The sequence below is a fragment of the Dendrobium catenatum genome, unplaced genomic scaffold (assembly GCF_001605985.2).
Source record: "Dendrobium catenatum unplaced genomic scaffold, ASM160598v2 fragScaff_scaffold_1338, whole genome shotgun sequence".
NCBI lineage: Eukaryota > Viridiplantae > Streptophyta > Magnoliopsida > Asparagales > Orchidaceae > Dendrobium > Dendrobium catenatum.
The window spans coordinates 3,922,944-3,937,227 of record NW_021319800.1 but is presented as its reverse complement, the minus strand read 5'-3'; the positions used below and the strand labels follow the sequence as shown (position 1 = coordinate 3,937,227).

Genomic DNA, 14,284 nt, shown 5'->3' with positions numbered 1-14,284 from the left:
TGTATAATATTCTACAAAGATTTTTTTTTTCATGAGCATTATGTACTAAACCAAATGAAATTTGGTTTTGAACATTTTAAATGTTTTAAAATAACTTTAGGATTTTATTTAAAATTATTAAAATAATTAAAAATGATATTGAAATTTGAAAATTGGAGCATTAAAATTAAGTTTCAAAATATGTCATGCTCAAGAGCACAGTCAAAGCCAATTTCAAATTCAAGCACTACTACCCTTATTTAAAAATATAATTAGGGGAAATAGGAAGGAGTTAGGAAAACTTGTAAAAATTAGTTAATATATGATCAAATAGGGTTGGCTAAGCTTCCAATTATCTTTAATTAAGTTAGAATATGGTTTTAAATGTTAAAGGTACTTTAAGATTTACTTAATTTTTTATAATTATCACCAAGGAAAAAATCTTGAAAAATACAAAATCATACAAACTACTAGTAAAAAATCAGCCCAATCAATGTTATTTGCAATATGCATCTTTATGGTTGTGTGGTGAACAATACCCTATTAGTGATTTAGTTGAGATTTATTGGATCAATGAGTTTTTCTTTTTATTGGATCAACGAGTTGACCAAGATCTAAGTTAGTTTTTAGGTTAAGAGGGAGGACAAGCATGTCACCAACATTCAAGCCTGGCCAAAGGCTTTTGGTTGTTTATTGGAACTTATTGAGGAAATGGAAAGTGATTGGAGATGTTAGGGTAAGCTACTTAAATTAATCTTCCTTATTTGAGTACTAAATCATAGTAAACCATATTTAATCCACTTCTCTTAGTGCGTCATGTTCTCTTTCATGCATATTAGAGAGTTGAGATAATGCCATGCTACTTTTTGAAAATGATTGGTATAAAATTTAAAGACTATAGTTTGTAGCATGCTATCATCCACTTGTATTTAGTTCAATCATGATTTAAACCTAGCTTATCTTCAATTAATAACTTAACTATAAATTAAACTTGTTGTAGAGGCTTTATGTTAGAATGTTGCTTGGTAAATGGAATCAGATTGCCATAGAGCCTTGATCTCTAAGGATGATTTGACTCAATCTAAGCCATAGTGGTTGAAATGGGCGATGTTGACCCATTTAGCCAAACTGGGTCACATCATGGATTGGGTTCGGTTTGCTCAAGTTAAAAAAAATTCATAACATCCTAGTCAAAATTAATGGGCAATGATTCAAGCTAGTTTTGTGAATGGAATGTGTTAAACCCATTTATAGTATTATTTTGTTTCAAATAGATCAAATTAACCTATTTAATCAAATTTGGTCAAACCTCCATGGTCCAAATGGGTTAGCAATGCTTGGGTCATGCATATAGCAACCTAAGGAAGATTCATATCCATTTAATGGAGACAATTTGTGTTAAATGCGAACTTGGTCAAATTGCCCCATTTGGATTCAAATGGATCAAGTTGGGTCAATTGGACATAACTAGTCCAGTCATTGGGTCAATTAGCTAGCTAAGGATGTTATATACTTGGCACATCCTAAGGTTAGCTTATTGTTTGAATTGGTTAGCCAATTTGATGCCAAAGATGATTCGGTCAAATTGAATCTTTAAAGGTTCAATTCCTTTAACATTGGTTTAAGTGAACTAATTGGTCAACTTATGATTGGACCTAAGAACTCTAGCTAATCTCTAAACATCCTTGTGAGCTCTTTGGCACATTGGCTAAGTTAATTGAGTGTCCTAAGTCCATTTTGGTTAAGGATATTTAAATGGGCTATAAGTTGAGAATAATAATGTATTGGAGAAGATGCATCAAGGGTTAAAATAAAGTATTTATAGACCATGCTTGCAAGCATATTGAGTGCAAGCAACAAGGGTTCTTCTTCGAATTCTCAAATTCATTGCATAATTCTAACCACGTTGTCACTTAGATGTAACTCTGATGACCTCATGAAATCTGAGTGTTAAAATTACCGCATAATAATATAAAATAGTATGTTAAAAAAATTAAAAAAGAGAGCAAAAAATAATACAACCTAATAAATAAATATACAATAATAACAACAACATCAAGCCTTTATCCCACTACGTGGGGTTGAGTACATGAATCTTTTTAATAAATAAATATATAATATATTTATAATAAAAATAATAATAAACTGTATTTCAAAAAATTAATTAAATAATATAAGACCTATCATCAAATCTAATATTAAATCATTAACAAATTATTTGTTAAAAAAAAATTATTTTAAAATCAAAATAAATAACTCATACTACCTTCAAACATATAAAAAAATATTCAAATTTATTCAGTTATTAATCAAGTCAAATTTAAACCACTCATCGAATGAATTGATTCCAAAGTTTTTAAATACCTCTTCAAGAGAACTCCACATGATTAAAAAACAAACTAAGGGAAATAATTTAAAATTGTATTTATATCAAAATAGCCCCCCATTGGTTTCCGATCTCCCCCAACAAAATAAAAAAAAGCAGAAATATGCCGATTAGATCCAGATCTACCCTACCATCACGATCACGCCATTCAAAATAACCAGCAGAGAGTAGCAATAGCCACCGCAAGTCCACCACCGACTGCGCCGCGCAACCGCGGCGACGCGGAAGAACCCCCCTCCGGCATCGGGCCAAACACCAGCGGGTACGCCGCCGGTCCACCAGCCGCCGCCGCTGCCGGAGCACCGGCTGGCTGGAAGAATGCCCCATTTGCGTCCGGAACCGCGATCTGCAGCTTCTGTCGCTTCTCACAATGGTCGGCAACGCCGCTGGTGAAATAGAACGTTCCCGGTGAGGTGAACTTAAAAATCGAGTTCCCATCCTCCATCTTCAAGATCGGGTCCGTCACTATGCAGACATTGAAGGCCTTCTCCGTGACCTGAACCACCGAATCCTGACTCGGCGGGTAGAGGAAATCTGCAATGAAGCAGAGAATGGTAACTACGTAGATCTGGGTAATCAGAAGCTGGTGAAGGGGGATTGTAGACTTACAGAGAGAATCGTTGATGTGAAAGTGATGATTGAGAACCCAGGAGGCGTAGAGGTTGGGGAGGGAGGGAGGGGGTACGCCCCAGGAATCGAGGTCGCCGACTTTGTATTGGAAGGAGATGACGGACTTGAATGTGACAAGTAGAGTGATCGCAGCCGTTAACAGTCGCCGGCGGCGATAATCCCCGGCGAGAAAGGCAGGCATTTGTAGCTTGTCTATTTTGGATAAGGGTCTGAACAGAGAAGACGGGGGCAAGGTTAGTATATGACTGCAGTCGGCTATGCAAAGTACAGAGTGGAATTTAATTTTTATGGTTTGTTTAATAAAAAAGCTTTTCCCCAAAAAAAAAGTTTAATAAAAAAGCAGCTGTTAAGTTGCTAAAAGAGGAAATAAATGCACATGCCATGTTAGAACTATGAACTGTCAGCTCTTCATAGAGAACTTTATTTTCAAAAAAAAAAAAAAAAAAAAAAAAAAAAAAAAAAAAGAAACACAGCTTACCTTGGCCTGTGTATTGTAAGCTTAGGTTTACAACTAAGAGGTCTTGGGTTCGAGTTTTTGTGTATGCATTGTGTGTGTGAGTTTGCTTAAATGGCCTATATGTCCCAGAAAAAATTTCCCAAAAAGCTTTATTTTCAATCAAAATTATTTATCTGATATATCTCATATTGATCCGTTGATTGAGAGATTTGGCTATCAAACAAGAGGTTTTAAGTTCAAAATTTGTGTATGTGGTTTGTGTGTGAGGTCATCTTCAATTGCCTACAAAATTATCAAAAAAATTTATTTGTTAGACAAAACAACATATATAGATGCCTTTGATTTGAAATTATAATGACTCCAGCACTGCAAAAAAAGTTGGTTGGAGCGATGAACTAAAGGGACCATTGGTGAACCAACATGCTCATTAAGTAGTACCAAAACACCACCAGTCCAACACTGCAGAGCTAGCTAAGGAAAAATCAAATATTATAAATAGTCGTCTTATTCTTTATATAGGAAGGTTGATAAGCTGGAGGAGTTAGTTTGTAGTTTTGTCTTGTGAGTGTGTTTGAGTGTGTTTGAGGTGTAGTGGGGAGTGAGAAGCTTATATTTATTATACCAAAGTCTTATATTGGAGTGGAGAAAAGCAAGGGGGTAATCCACGAGTGTTAAATTACTTCTAGGTTATTTCTGAACTTTACTTTTTTATGTTTTAATTTGTATCTTGTGTTTGTACTTGTGAAACAGTTATTTTAATGTAATATTGGTTGTGTTTATTGTGTTGATTACTTGTTCCAAAGCTTCCATATATAGCTATTATAGTTTTCTAAATTTGTAATAAATTAAAAAGCTAGTATTGCTTAGAGTAGGATTTGATGTTTATTATAGCCATACTCTTTTTAACTTCCCACACCTCAATTAATTTTTGTATAATCCATGCATAAATTAAAATATAGTGTGATATAAAACCTTGATGGAGGAATAGAAGAATCACTAGGGAATTTAAAATTTAGTCTAACTAAAACAAAGGTGTATTATCACAATGTTCTAAAATCTAAATCGGAAGAATTGCATCTCTATATCATTTCAATCAAAGAAAAGAGCTGATAAATTGAATTTTAAAAATATAGATAGTAAAAAAATATAATTACATTTCTATATTTAATATTTAAACATTGCATAGGGTCCAAAATGACATATACAATAGACATGCATGATATGCAACCAACAACAATCCATAATTGTAAATCATACATAATGACTACAGAAGAACAACAGACTAATATATGTAGAAGGAAACTCAGGCTTACAGCTCAAATCAACCAGAATCTAGAAGATACTTATTCTTGCCTAAAAACTTGTAAAAATCACATAATGAGCACATAGCCTAACAAATAACCAATATTTACCAATGAAGTCAATGCATCAATAAAATATTAATCATATAACTGTAAGAATATGTAACATTAAATAGGATTAATAGCATGTATATTATGTAATTTAGATATAATCTTATCATAAACATATCAATCATATCCTTATCACATATCATATGTTCATATTAGCACCCTATTATTTTAGCTACATGTCAATCATGTCAATCAATCATTCAATCGATCAATCTTAGCATCGATCAATTAATCACCATACATGATATTTCACATAGCATCAGTTTATTTATCTTATATGTTATTTATCATATCTATCCTCTATATGATCTATCATCTATCATATCCAACACATTTGCCATTTCTATATCTATCATTATCAAAGCTCAAAATCATCAAAAATAAAAGTATAGTAGAGGTCACTTATAATGATCAAAACACTTTTCATAATAGAAGGGATGGAGAAATAAGTCCCAAAGAGCTCTCTCTCTCTCTCTCTCTCTCTCTCTCTCTCTCTCTCTCTCTCTCTCTCTCTCTCTCTCTCCTTTCTTTCCTTTCCTGGTAAGCAATGAAATAAGGAGGGAATGGGCTGGTGGTGAGGGATGTTTAAAATAAAGTATTTTAAAAGTTGATTCAATGCCCATGCCCAACGCCATATCTCCCAACTTCTTAGCTCCATTGTCCTACATGCTGATCCTAGAGTTATTGCAGAACAAAGGCTGCAATACCTTAGTTGTGGTTCCTTAGCTCCATAAAACTTCTACACTATTGTGTTTGCTAGCATAATGCTATAGCATTACAATGCAGATTCTCATACTTTTTATGTAAATTTATTTTAAAAACTTTTTTTTATCACAATCCGCCCTCATAAAACTATCGTACTTAACATTTCAACAACAAAATAGAATTAATCACCGGTAACCTCAATCATTAATCAAATTACTTATTAATTCACTAACATGTATGCATACCAGTTAAACAGTCAGTCATTTAATGCAATACATTTCAACAAAATAATAAACTTACACAATAATGTTTTGAATGGAAAATCTTACCAAAAGAACTATCAAGCACTTCTAATCTCTATTATACATGAGTTTTGGTACCAGTCTAAATAAACTCTTGGACATACACAGGTAGTGCATAATGCATAATCTTATGCCCATAGCTACCACACTTGAAGCATTGTCATGTGCTCTATAACATTTTCCTATATACCTTCTTACACACAAAACACATTGCAGAGTACTTTTAGCATGTGATTTCATAATCTTTATCCTAATCCCTTCACCTATTTTCTTAACTAGTGGAGGTTTTTGCAAAGTGTAATCACATCAAAAACTTTATTACACCCTCAAGTGTAATTAAAGCTGCTCCTTAATCTTATTCAGTCAAAATTTCCTTTCCTTTTGGATTTATCTTCTTATACTTCATCATTTCAATAGATCTTTTAACCAAATGCATAGGTAGTGCATATTTAGTTCTCTATGCCATATATATTCATGTATGCTACTCATGTTTATGAATGCAACTCTATACTCTTATATACTATCCCATTAAAAATTAATTTGGAAGCTCTGGTTATAATTCAATTCATCAAATAACACTTACTCCGATTCCATTTTTGTCATAATGTTCTATAATATAAATTGGAAGAAATAAACATCTCTGTATAAATTCAATTAATGACTAGAGCTAGTAAATTACATTAAAAAATATAAAATATAATTAAATTTCTATAGTTTATATATATATATATATATATAATAGCCAAGATGTGTATATATAAATATCATATTTATCATGAATAGTCATATCATTTTCTTTATACAAGTCAATATTATATATGAAATATAATAATCTATGAAATGCAAGACAATCTATATCTTATTCGGGGGGTGAGGATGGGGGTGGGGTTGGAATGATGGTGAGATAAATAAAACAAAATAATTTAAAAGGTTGATTTAGTGCCTAGCAGTGCGGTGCCCAAATTCTCAACATCATTATGCTGCTTGTCGATCCAAGAGTTACTATAGAATAGAGACTATGATGCCATAGTGGTGGTTCTCCAACTCTACAATGATTCTGTATTGTTACGCTTACCAGCACAACACAACAATGCTGCAACCTAGATTTTTAAATTTCTCATGTAAATTTATTTTAAAAATATTGGGTTATTACACATTAGGATTATGCGGTCTTAAGGAGATAGTTTAACTATATTTTGTGAGCATCTTATCTTGCACTCCGATAATCGACAGATATGAGGAGCACAATTGGTCTGATCCCTAACAACCATAATAATAACCCTCTCTCACGAAATTATGTTCTTTTGAGGAATCATAGTTTCAAATTTTAAACATCAAGATAAATATACCAAACTCAAAATCATAAAAAATGGAAGTAAAGTAGAGGTCACTTATAATGTCAAAACATTTTTTTTAACTGTAACAACAGATACTAAAGCCCTAAAGAGGTTTCTCTCTCATCCTCTCTCTTCATTCTCTTCTTCTTCTTCTATATTTGCTTCCATGAAAAGTAATGAAATGAGGAGGGCTTGGAATGGTGCTGAGAGAAAATTAATATAATATATTTTGAAAGTTGATTTAGTTCCTAGCACTGCCAACATCATTATGCTGCTTATCAATCCTAGATTTACTATAGAATAGAGACTATGATGCCGCAGTGGTGGTTCCCTGGTGTTGCAATGTTCTTGTGTTGTTACGATTGTTAGCACAACACTAAAGTGCTGCAACCCATATTTTTATATTTCTCATGTAAATTCATTTTAAAAATTTTGGGTTATTACACATATGGTGGCTAGGATTATGGGGTCTTAAGGAGATTGTTTAATTGTATTTATTGAGGATCCTATCTTATACTCTAATGAGCTCGACAGAGATGAGGAACATAATTTGTCTGATCCACAAAACCCATGGGAATAATCCTTTCTAATGAAATCATTTTCTTTTTGAGGATTTATAGTTTCAAATTTTAAACATTCAAAAACTTTTATTTTTTACAATTTGAACTTTTTACTTTTAATCTACAAACCTAATTTTTATTAGCACACTAGATAAATATATCAGTCCAGTAAGTAGTAGTAATATGAACTTATAATACTCCTAATTGTTCCTCTTGGGATCCACACTCTATTCATCATTTTATTACTTAATATGATAACATGCATTTCTAATTTCATTACCCAAATTATGTAAACAAGTAAAGAATTTCTAAAGTGAGTATATATGTTAGCTATGGATTCACCATGTTGCATGCTAAAAAGTTTGTAATCATGAAGTAAAATATTTAAAATTGATTGCTTGACTTGATTTATACCCTCATATGTAATACACAACCTATCCCAAATTTCTTTTAAGCTATGCAAGTAGACACTTTCTTATAATCGTTTTATTTAAGTCCATAGAATAAACTATTCAATTATTTAGCAATTATTGTATAAGTTCTCTATCTTAAATGCTCCATATAGTAAAAAAATGTTTCAATTTTCTTACAATTTACAAATTTATGTTGTAGTAAATATCCAGTTTGAATTAAATGCTACATGTGGAAATCTATGGATTTTATGATTGTAGACATGCAAATCACTAAAAAAATCAAAAGGAATGTCATAAAAAAGTGGCGGATGGGTGATAGAATTGACCACCTCAGTAAACTTCTTTACTTAGACCATAATACACTACGAGAAAATTGACTATTACCGGCAGATTTTACGGCAAACATTCGACGGATTTTCTGGCGGATTTCCAACAAATTTATTTCCGGCGGATTTTTTGATAGATTTTAATAATTTTTGGAAAAAACTATTTTCGTAATTTAAAAAATTAATAATTTTATAGCTAATTTTAATTAATTACGAATTTAATAATTTATTTTAATTAATTATTAACTTAATGCCTTATTTTAATTAATTATTAATTTAATAACTTTTCTTAATTATAATACGTTAAATATTTTATTTTAATTTATTCATAATTAAATAATTAAATAAGTTATTAAATTACTAATTAATTAAATATTGATTTAAGTACTTATTTTAATTAATTATAAATTTAATGGTTGATTTATAAATATTAATATTTTTGCTTTAATTTATTTTAAATTTTAATACTTCACCTATTATTTAAATATAAAATATGTAACACTATAACACATTTTGAGGTGCGACAAAGTGGAAGGCTCTTTAAAATTCTTTCAAGATGTTGGGGGTTTGAATCTAGGAGGGGATGCACGGGCGGGGCGTGGGCGAGCTCAGGCTGGAATGCGCGGGCCACGGTCAAGCTGATTGGCATATTGTGCAAGTGGGTGGTGGCAGATGCCACAGACTACCAGCTTTCTTTTAACTATTTTTATTATTATTCGCGCTAAATTTCTATGTCGGACAGCCTGCGGCAAAATTTCGCCAGATAATATTTCCAACCAATTTTTTTTGTCGGAATTTTTTTTCGATGCTCATTTTACCGGAGAAAAATATTTCGCCGAAAAACTTTTAAATCTGAGGGAAAATGAATAATTTTCAGCTGAAAAATCTATCGGTAATACATGATTTTTCTGTAGTGATAGATATCAATATACTTTTTAAAATATTAAATAATTAATTTAATTAAAAATTAATAACTTGTAAATAATGAATAAAGTATTAACCGAGTAAGATATTTTGGGTTTTAGTGTTTACTTATTTTCAAAATTCATACTTATATCTTTAAAGCCACATAACAAAGATTCCTGATACATCATAAAACACTTACCATTTGAGGTTCACTTACATCACTTAACTTTACAATTCATCATGGTTCAAAAAATTATTAACATTAAAATCAAAATATTACTTATACTTGATTCATTAAATTAATATTATGTACAATGCATGGATATAATGTGCATATCCCAATGTTTACTTATAACTTTACTTTCATTTATGCCTCACTTTAATCTCCCATACCGGCTTATAGCAAGTGTGGGCATAATCAAAATAAAATAGTGCAATATAACCTTCGACACTTGCTTTCAATAAGTGGGGCCAGAATCCCTCCAACATCCACACGAGAAAGATAGGCCAGAAAAAAAACATATATTGACCTTGTAATAATTCAAGAAGTGCAATTTTCACATATCAGAATTTCTCCAATTCCATACTATGAATAGTATAGTGTATATTTAATAATAACCAATTTATAATTTAAATTTAGTGCTTATATGATGCATGAATTGCTAGTAAAAGCCACATTACTTGTATGAAAATATACTCATTCAATTTTTCCCATTTAAATTTGAACTTCATGGGGATATTCGTATGAATATTTTAAGACTTTTAAAAAACTATTGTAATTTTTAGAAAAGCCTCAATCAACTTATATACTAAAAAATTTGCATAGGAAAACTAACTGGTGAAAATCTAATTTCTTATTGTTAAAATATTCATAATTGAGTGTACAACATTATACCAAAAGTTATATGAAAAAATATAATAAAACATAAGAAAAAAAGATTTTTACTCATAACTATTTATAAAACCATTAGAATTGAAAAAAAAAAAAAAAAATAGGAGTTCATAAGTCTACCTTATGCTCTACAAATGCCCAACTGAAATATCTCTCTTCCTTTCTCTCCAACCTTATCTTCCCCTTATCCTCCTCTCTTCTCCAACAATGGATTGGTGAGGGTTTTTCACAAATGAATTTAGATATTTTGATATTTAAAAACCACTAATTTAACTTGGTGCTAGCCTTCCCAATTCCAATACACCTAGCAAAATATTCCAAATTCTCCTAGAATCTTCTAATTTGAGAGATAGATATAGCAATGACACATCCTTGAACAGTAATTCCTCTCTTTATTCCTTTTCCAAGTAGAGAATAAGGTTCCATGGTGCTCCCTAAGAAATTTTGATAACTTATATTTTCTCTTTCTCAATCACTCTAAAGTTAATCGAAGCTTACTTAAGAATTTATTGGACAGTATAGGAGTCATAATTACCTATTTCAATTAAAATTAAATGAAAAATAACTAAAATAACATTAGTTACTAAGGATTTATGGATGTTACACACACCCAAGAGCTCTTACTCCATCAAAACTAAGGAAATAAGGACATGGAAAAAGAAAAATAACCTTTGTGCAACCTAATCTCTTGAAAACCTTTCATTAAATCTCTTAAAATCACTCCTATTTCTCAAACCTTCTCTCCCTCACATAGTGGAATGAGTCTCTCCAAAGGCTCTCTCTCAACTCTCTTGTTCTCCCCCAAGAAAGCTTGAGATGACCAAACACTTCCTATTAAACTACTCAAAAGAATTATTTATATTAAGCTCATAATTAAACCCTAAAAGTCACAATATGGTTAATTTTGTGGGAGGATGGCACAGTATGATCTGAACAAGGTTGCCAACTTATGGGACTAGATCATCCTATTCGAATGAGGTTGATCTGAACAAGCACTCCATTTGTTCATACTATATGATGGGGATCATCCAATACGATCTTTATGAGGATGGTGACTCAGATCATTGGATTAACCAATTCGAATGGAGTTCGACTAGACATGCTCTTTATTTTTTTTGGTTTGTATGATTGGGATCATACAATATGAAATTAACTTTAATCTGTCCCCATTATTTTAGGTTCCAAAAAAGGTAATTCATAATACGGTAATTCAATTTTTATACTACACAGTAGTTTTGCAATACAAATTGCTCAAATTTTTTAATTCACCTATCTTAATTTTTTTTGGATTTTTTAATGGTTTGAATTTGAATAGTTTATTAGCTAGTATGATTTGCATCATACTATATGATTTATTATGCAAATTTTTAAATTTAACTTTTAGTTAATTAATCTCACTTGATTTTTGGAATTTATAAAATTGTCATTCAAATCATAAAGTATGAAGTAAATCATAAAGTATGATTAAATCAAAAATTAAATGCTTTAATTAAATCTATTTAATTTTATATCACCCCTTGTGTGTGCATGATTGTTCAATCCTTTTTATGCCTAAAATATAGAAAGGCTCAAGAAAAATAAAAATTACAATTTATAAGTTGACATACTCTCATGATTCTTGGTCTTCTTGATGCTGATGTTCGTGTTTAGTTCCTTAGGCTTCAACAAGTTTAAGTTTTGAATCTATTGTGTGTGCTTCCTAGAGTGTTAGATTATAAACAATTTTCCTACACACATAGCTTGATTATAATATAACCAATAATATTTGTAATAATCAAAACCCTAGTGTACACCAAGCTCATGTGGTTCAAAATAATGATGCTCTTCATCTTCTTTGTTTGTAACATCGTTGTCTAGCTTTGGTTTTCAACAGTATTCTAACTTATCAAATGGATCATTCAAAACTATTTAGGACCATTAAGAAATCTTCATCAAAAGTTTTTTTGGTGCCCATTGATAAGAAAACATACTAATAAGATAAAATCATTATTTTGTTTGCCTTTGATTATGTTATTTTGTGTTTGTAATCCTTTTGCTTTGTGCAAAAAATTATATACATATAAAAAATTAAACCAAAGCTACAACAACTAAAAAGCAACGCTATAACACAAGAACTCAATCTAGTGTCGCAACTCCATAACTTCAACACCAAAGTAGAGAACTTATCAATATATACTTAAGAGATTAACACCGAGGTGCTATCGAGTTAGCACTGTAGTGCCAGATTGAGGCATCATAGTGCCAAAATTTCTAGTGCCATAGTGGGAGTTAGTTGTGTTAGTGAGTCAAAGAAACTATTGTTAAATTTAAACATTGATTCAAGAACATTGCAGTACCACCAAGCTAGCACCACAACACTAGGTTTGAAGAAAATAAAAGCTATAAATAGTCTCCTTATTCATCATGCAGGGAGGCTGGCAACTTAGAGGGGTTAGTTCGTAGTGTCATTTGTGAGTGTGTGTGAATGTGTTTATGTTGAATAGGGGAGTGTGTAGCTTGCATTTCTTATACCTGAGTCATGTAATGGAGTGTAGCAAAGAAAAGGATTGACCAATGGATTGTAGATAATTTTGGGTCATTTTTGAACTCTACTTTCTCTTATTATAATTGATATTTAGTGTTTGTACTTATGAACCAATTTAAATAATAAAATATTTTTTATGTTTTTTTTTATTATGTGAATTAACACCTCCATATGTAGCTATTCAAATTATCTGAATATATGATGAATTGAAAGGCATGCATTTCTTAGAATAGGATTTAAATTTTATTTAATTCATGCTATTTTTTAACTTCTACACACCTCAATTTGCTTACATATAATTCATACATAAATTAAAATAAAAGTGTGATTTAGAGCATCAATGGAGGAATAAAAGAGCAACCAAATATAGTCAAGCCATAACATAGTTAATTATACTTTATGAGGATCCCAGGTTATGCTCTGACAAGCTTGACAGAGATGAGGATCATAATTATTCTGCAATCATGTACTTTTGATGATTCATAGGTTTAGATTTTATAAACATTAACAAAACTTTGATTTTGCATTTTGAAGTTTTTAACATTAAAATTACAAACCCTTATTATTAGCTTAGGAGATAAACTTAACGTCAAAGTAAGCAGTAGTAAAGTGAGTATATAATACTTCTTATTATTTCCTTGTGGGATAGACACCCTATTCATCATTATATCACTTGATAAGATAATGTGCAGCTTGACATATGATTATAGAATATAAATATAAGTAAATCAGTGTGCGTGGAAACACAGCACATGCACATTACATTTTTGACATTTTTAATGGGGAACATAAATCTTGTGAAATTATTTTCATACTTTTCGTTTAATATTAATGAAACATTTATTAGCTTAATTTATTTGTCTTTCTTGACTTTATCAATTTAAATTTTCACCTGCTTAGAATTCCTTTGATATCTAATTGGCGATTGCTGCGTAGTGTTTTACATTTTATTATGTTGCTTAGTGTTGAATGTGTCGTATTAAACAACCAATAGAATTTTTTTTTGATACTAAAATTAAAAAAAATTAAGAAAAATTATAAAATTTAAAAAACAATTTATAATGGTTGAATAAATACCTAAAAATGAGCAATCTAGATCGCTTAGGGAGTACACAAACTTTATGGTTGAGGGTATTCATCAAAGTAAAAATTGACCAAACATACAAGCAAATAATTTTGAACTGAAACCTTCCATTATCCAAATGGTGTAAAACTCTCAATTTTGAGGAACACGTTTAAATGAACCATATTTACACATGGTTAGTTTCTTAGAAATCTATGCAACCTTTAAATATAATGATGTTAGTGATATTACTGTTAAACTTAAGTTGTTCCCATTTTCCCTTAAGAAAAAGCTAATGTGGCCTAATTTTTTACCATTGGGCTCAATAACAACTTTGAATGAGGTAGCACATATGATTTTAGCCTTATTTTTTCCACCATAAAAAAGTTGTT

General features: G+C 30.8%; 1 protein-coding gene across 1 annotated transcript; it reads right to left on the bottom strand.

Moving 5' to 3' along the window:
• Nucleotides 1-2,336: 2,336 nt before the first annotated feature.
• LOC110116025 (mavicyanin) lies at nt 2,337-3,388 on the bottom strand. Its single transcript, XM_020849460.2, has 2 exons — nt 2,975-3,388; nt 2,337-2,899 (listed from the first exon to the last, which is right to left on the bottom strand). Exons 1-2 carry the CDS (start codon nt 3,174-3,176, stop codon nt 2,514-2,516), a joined length of 588 nt encoding a protein of 195 aa, XP_020705119.1. The 5' UTR covers nt 3,177-3,388; the 3' UTR covers nt 2,337-2,513.
• Nucleotides 3,389-14,284: the final 10,896 nt, after the last annotated feature.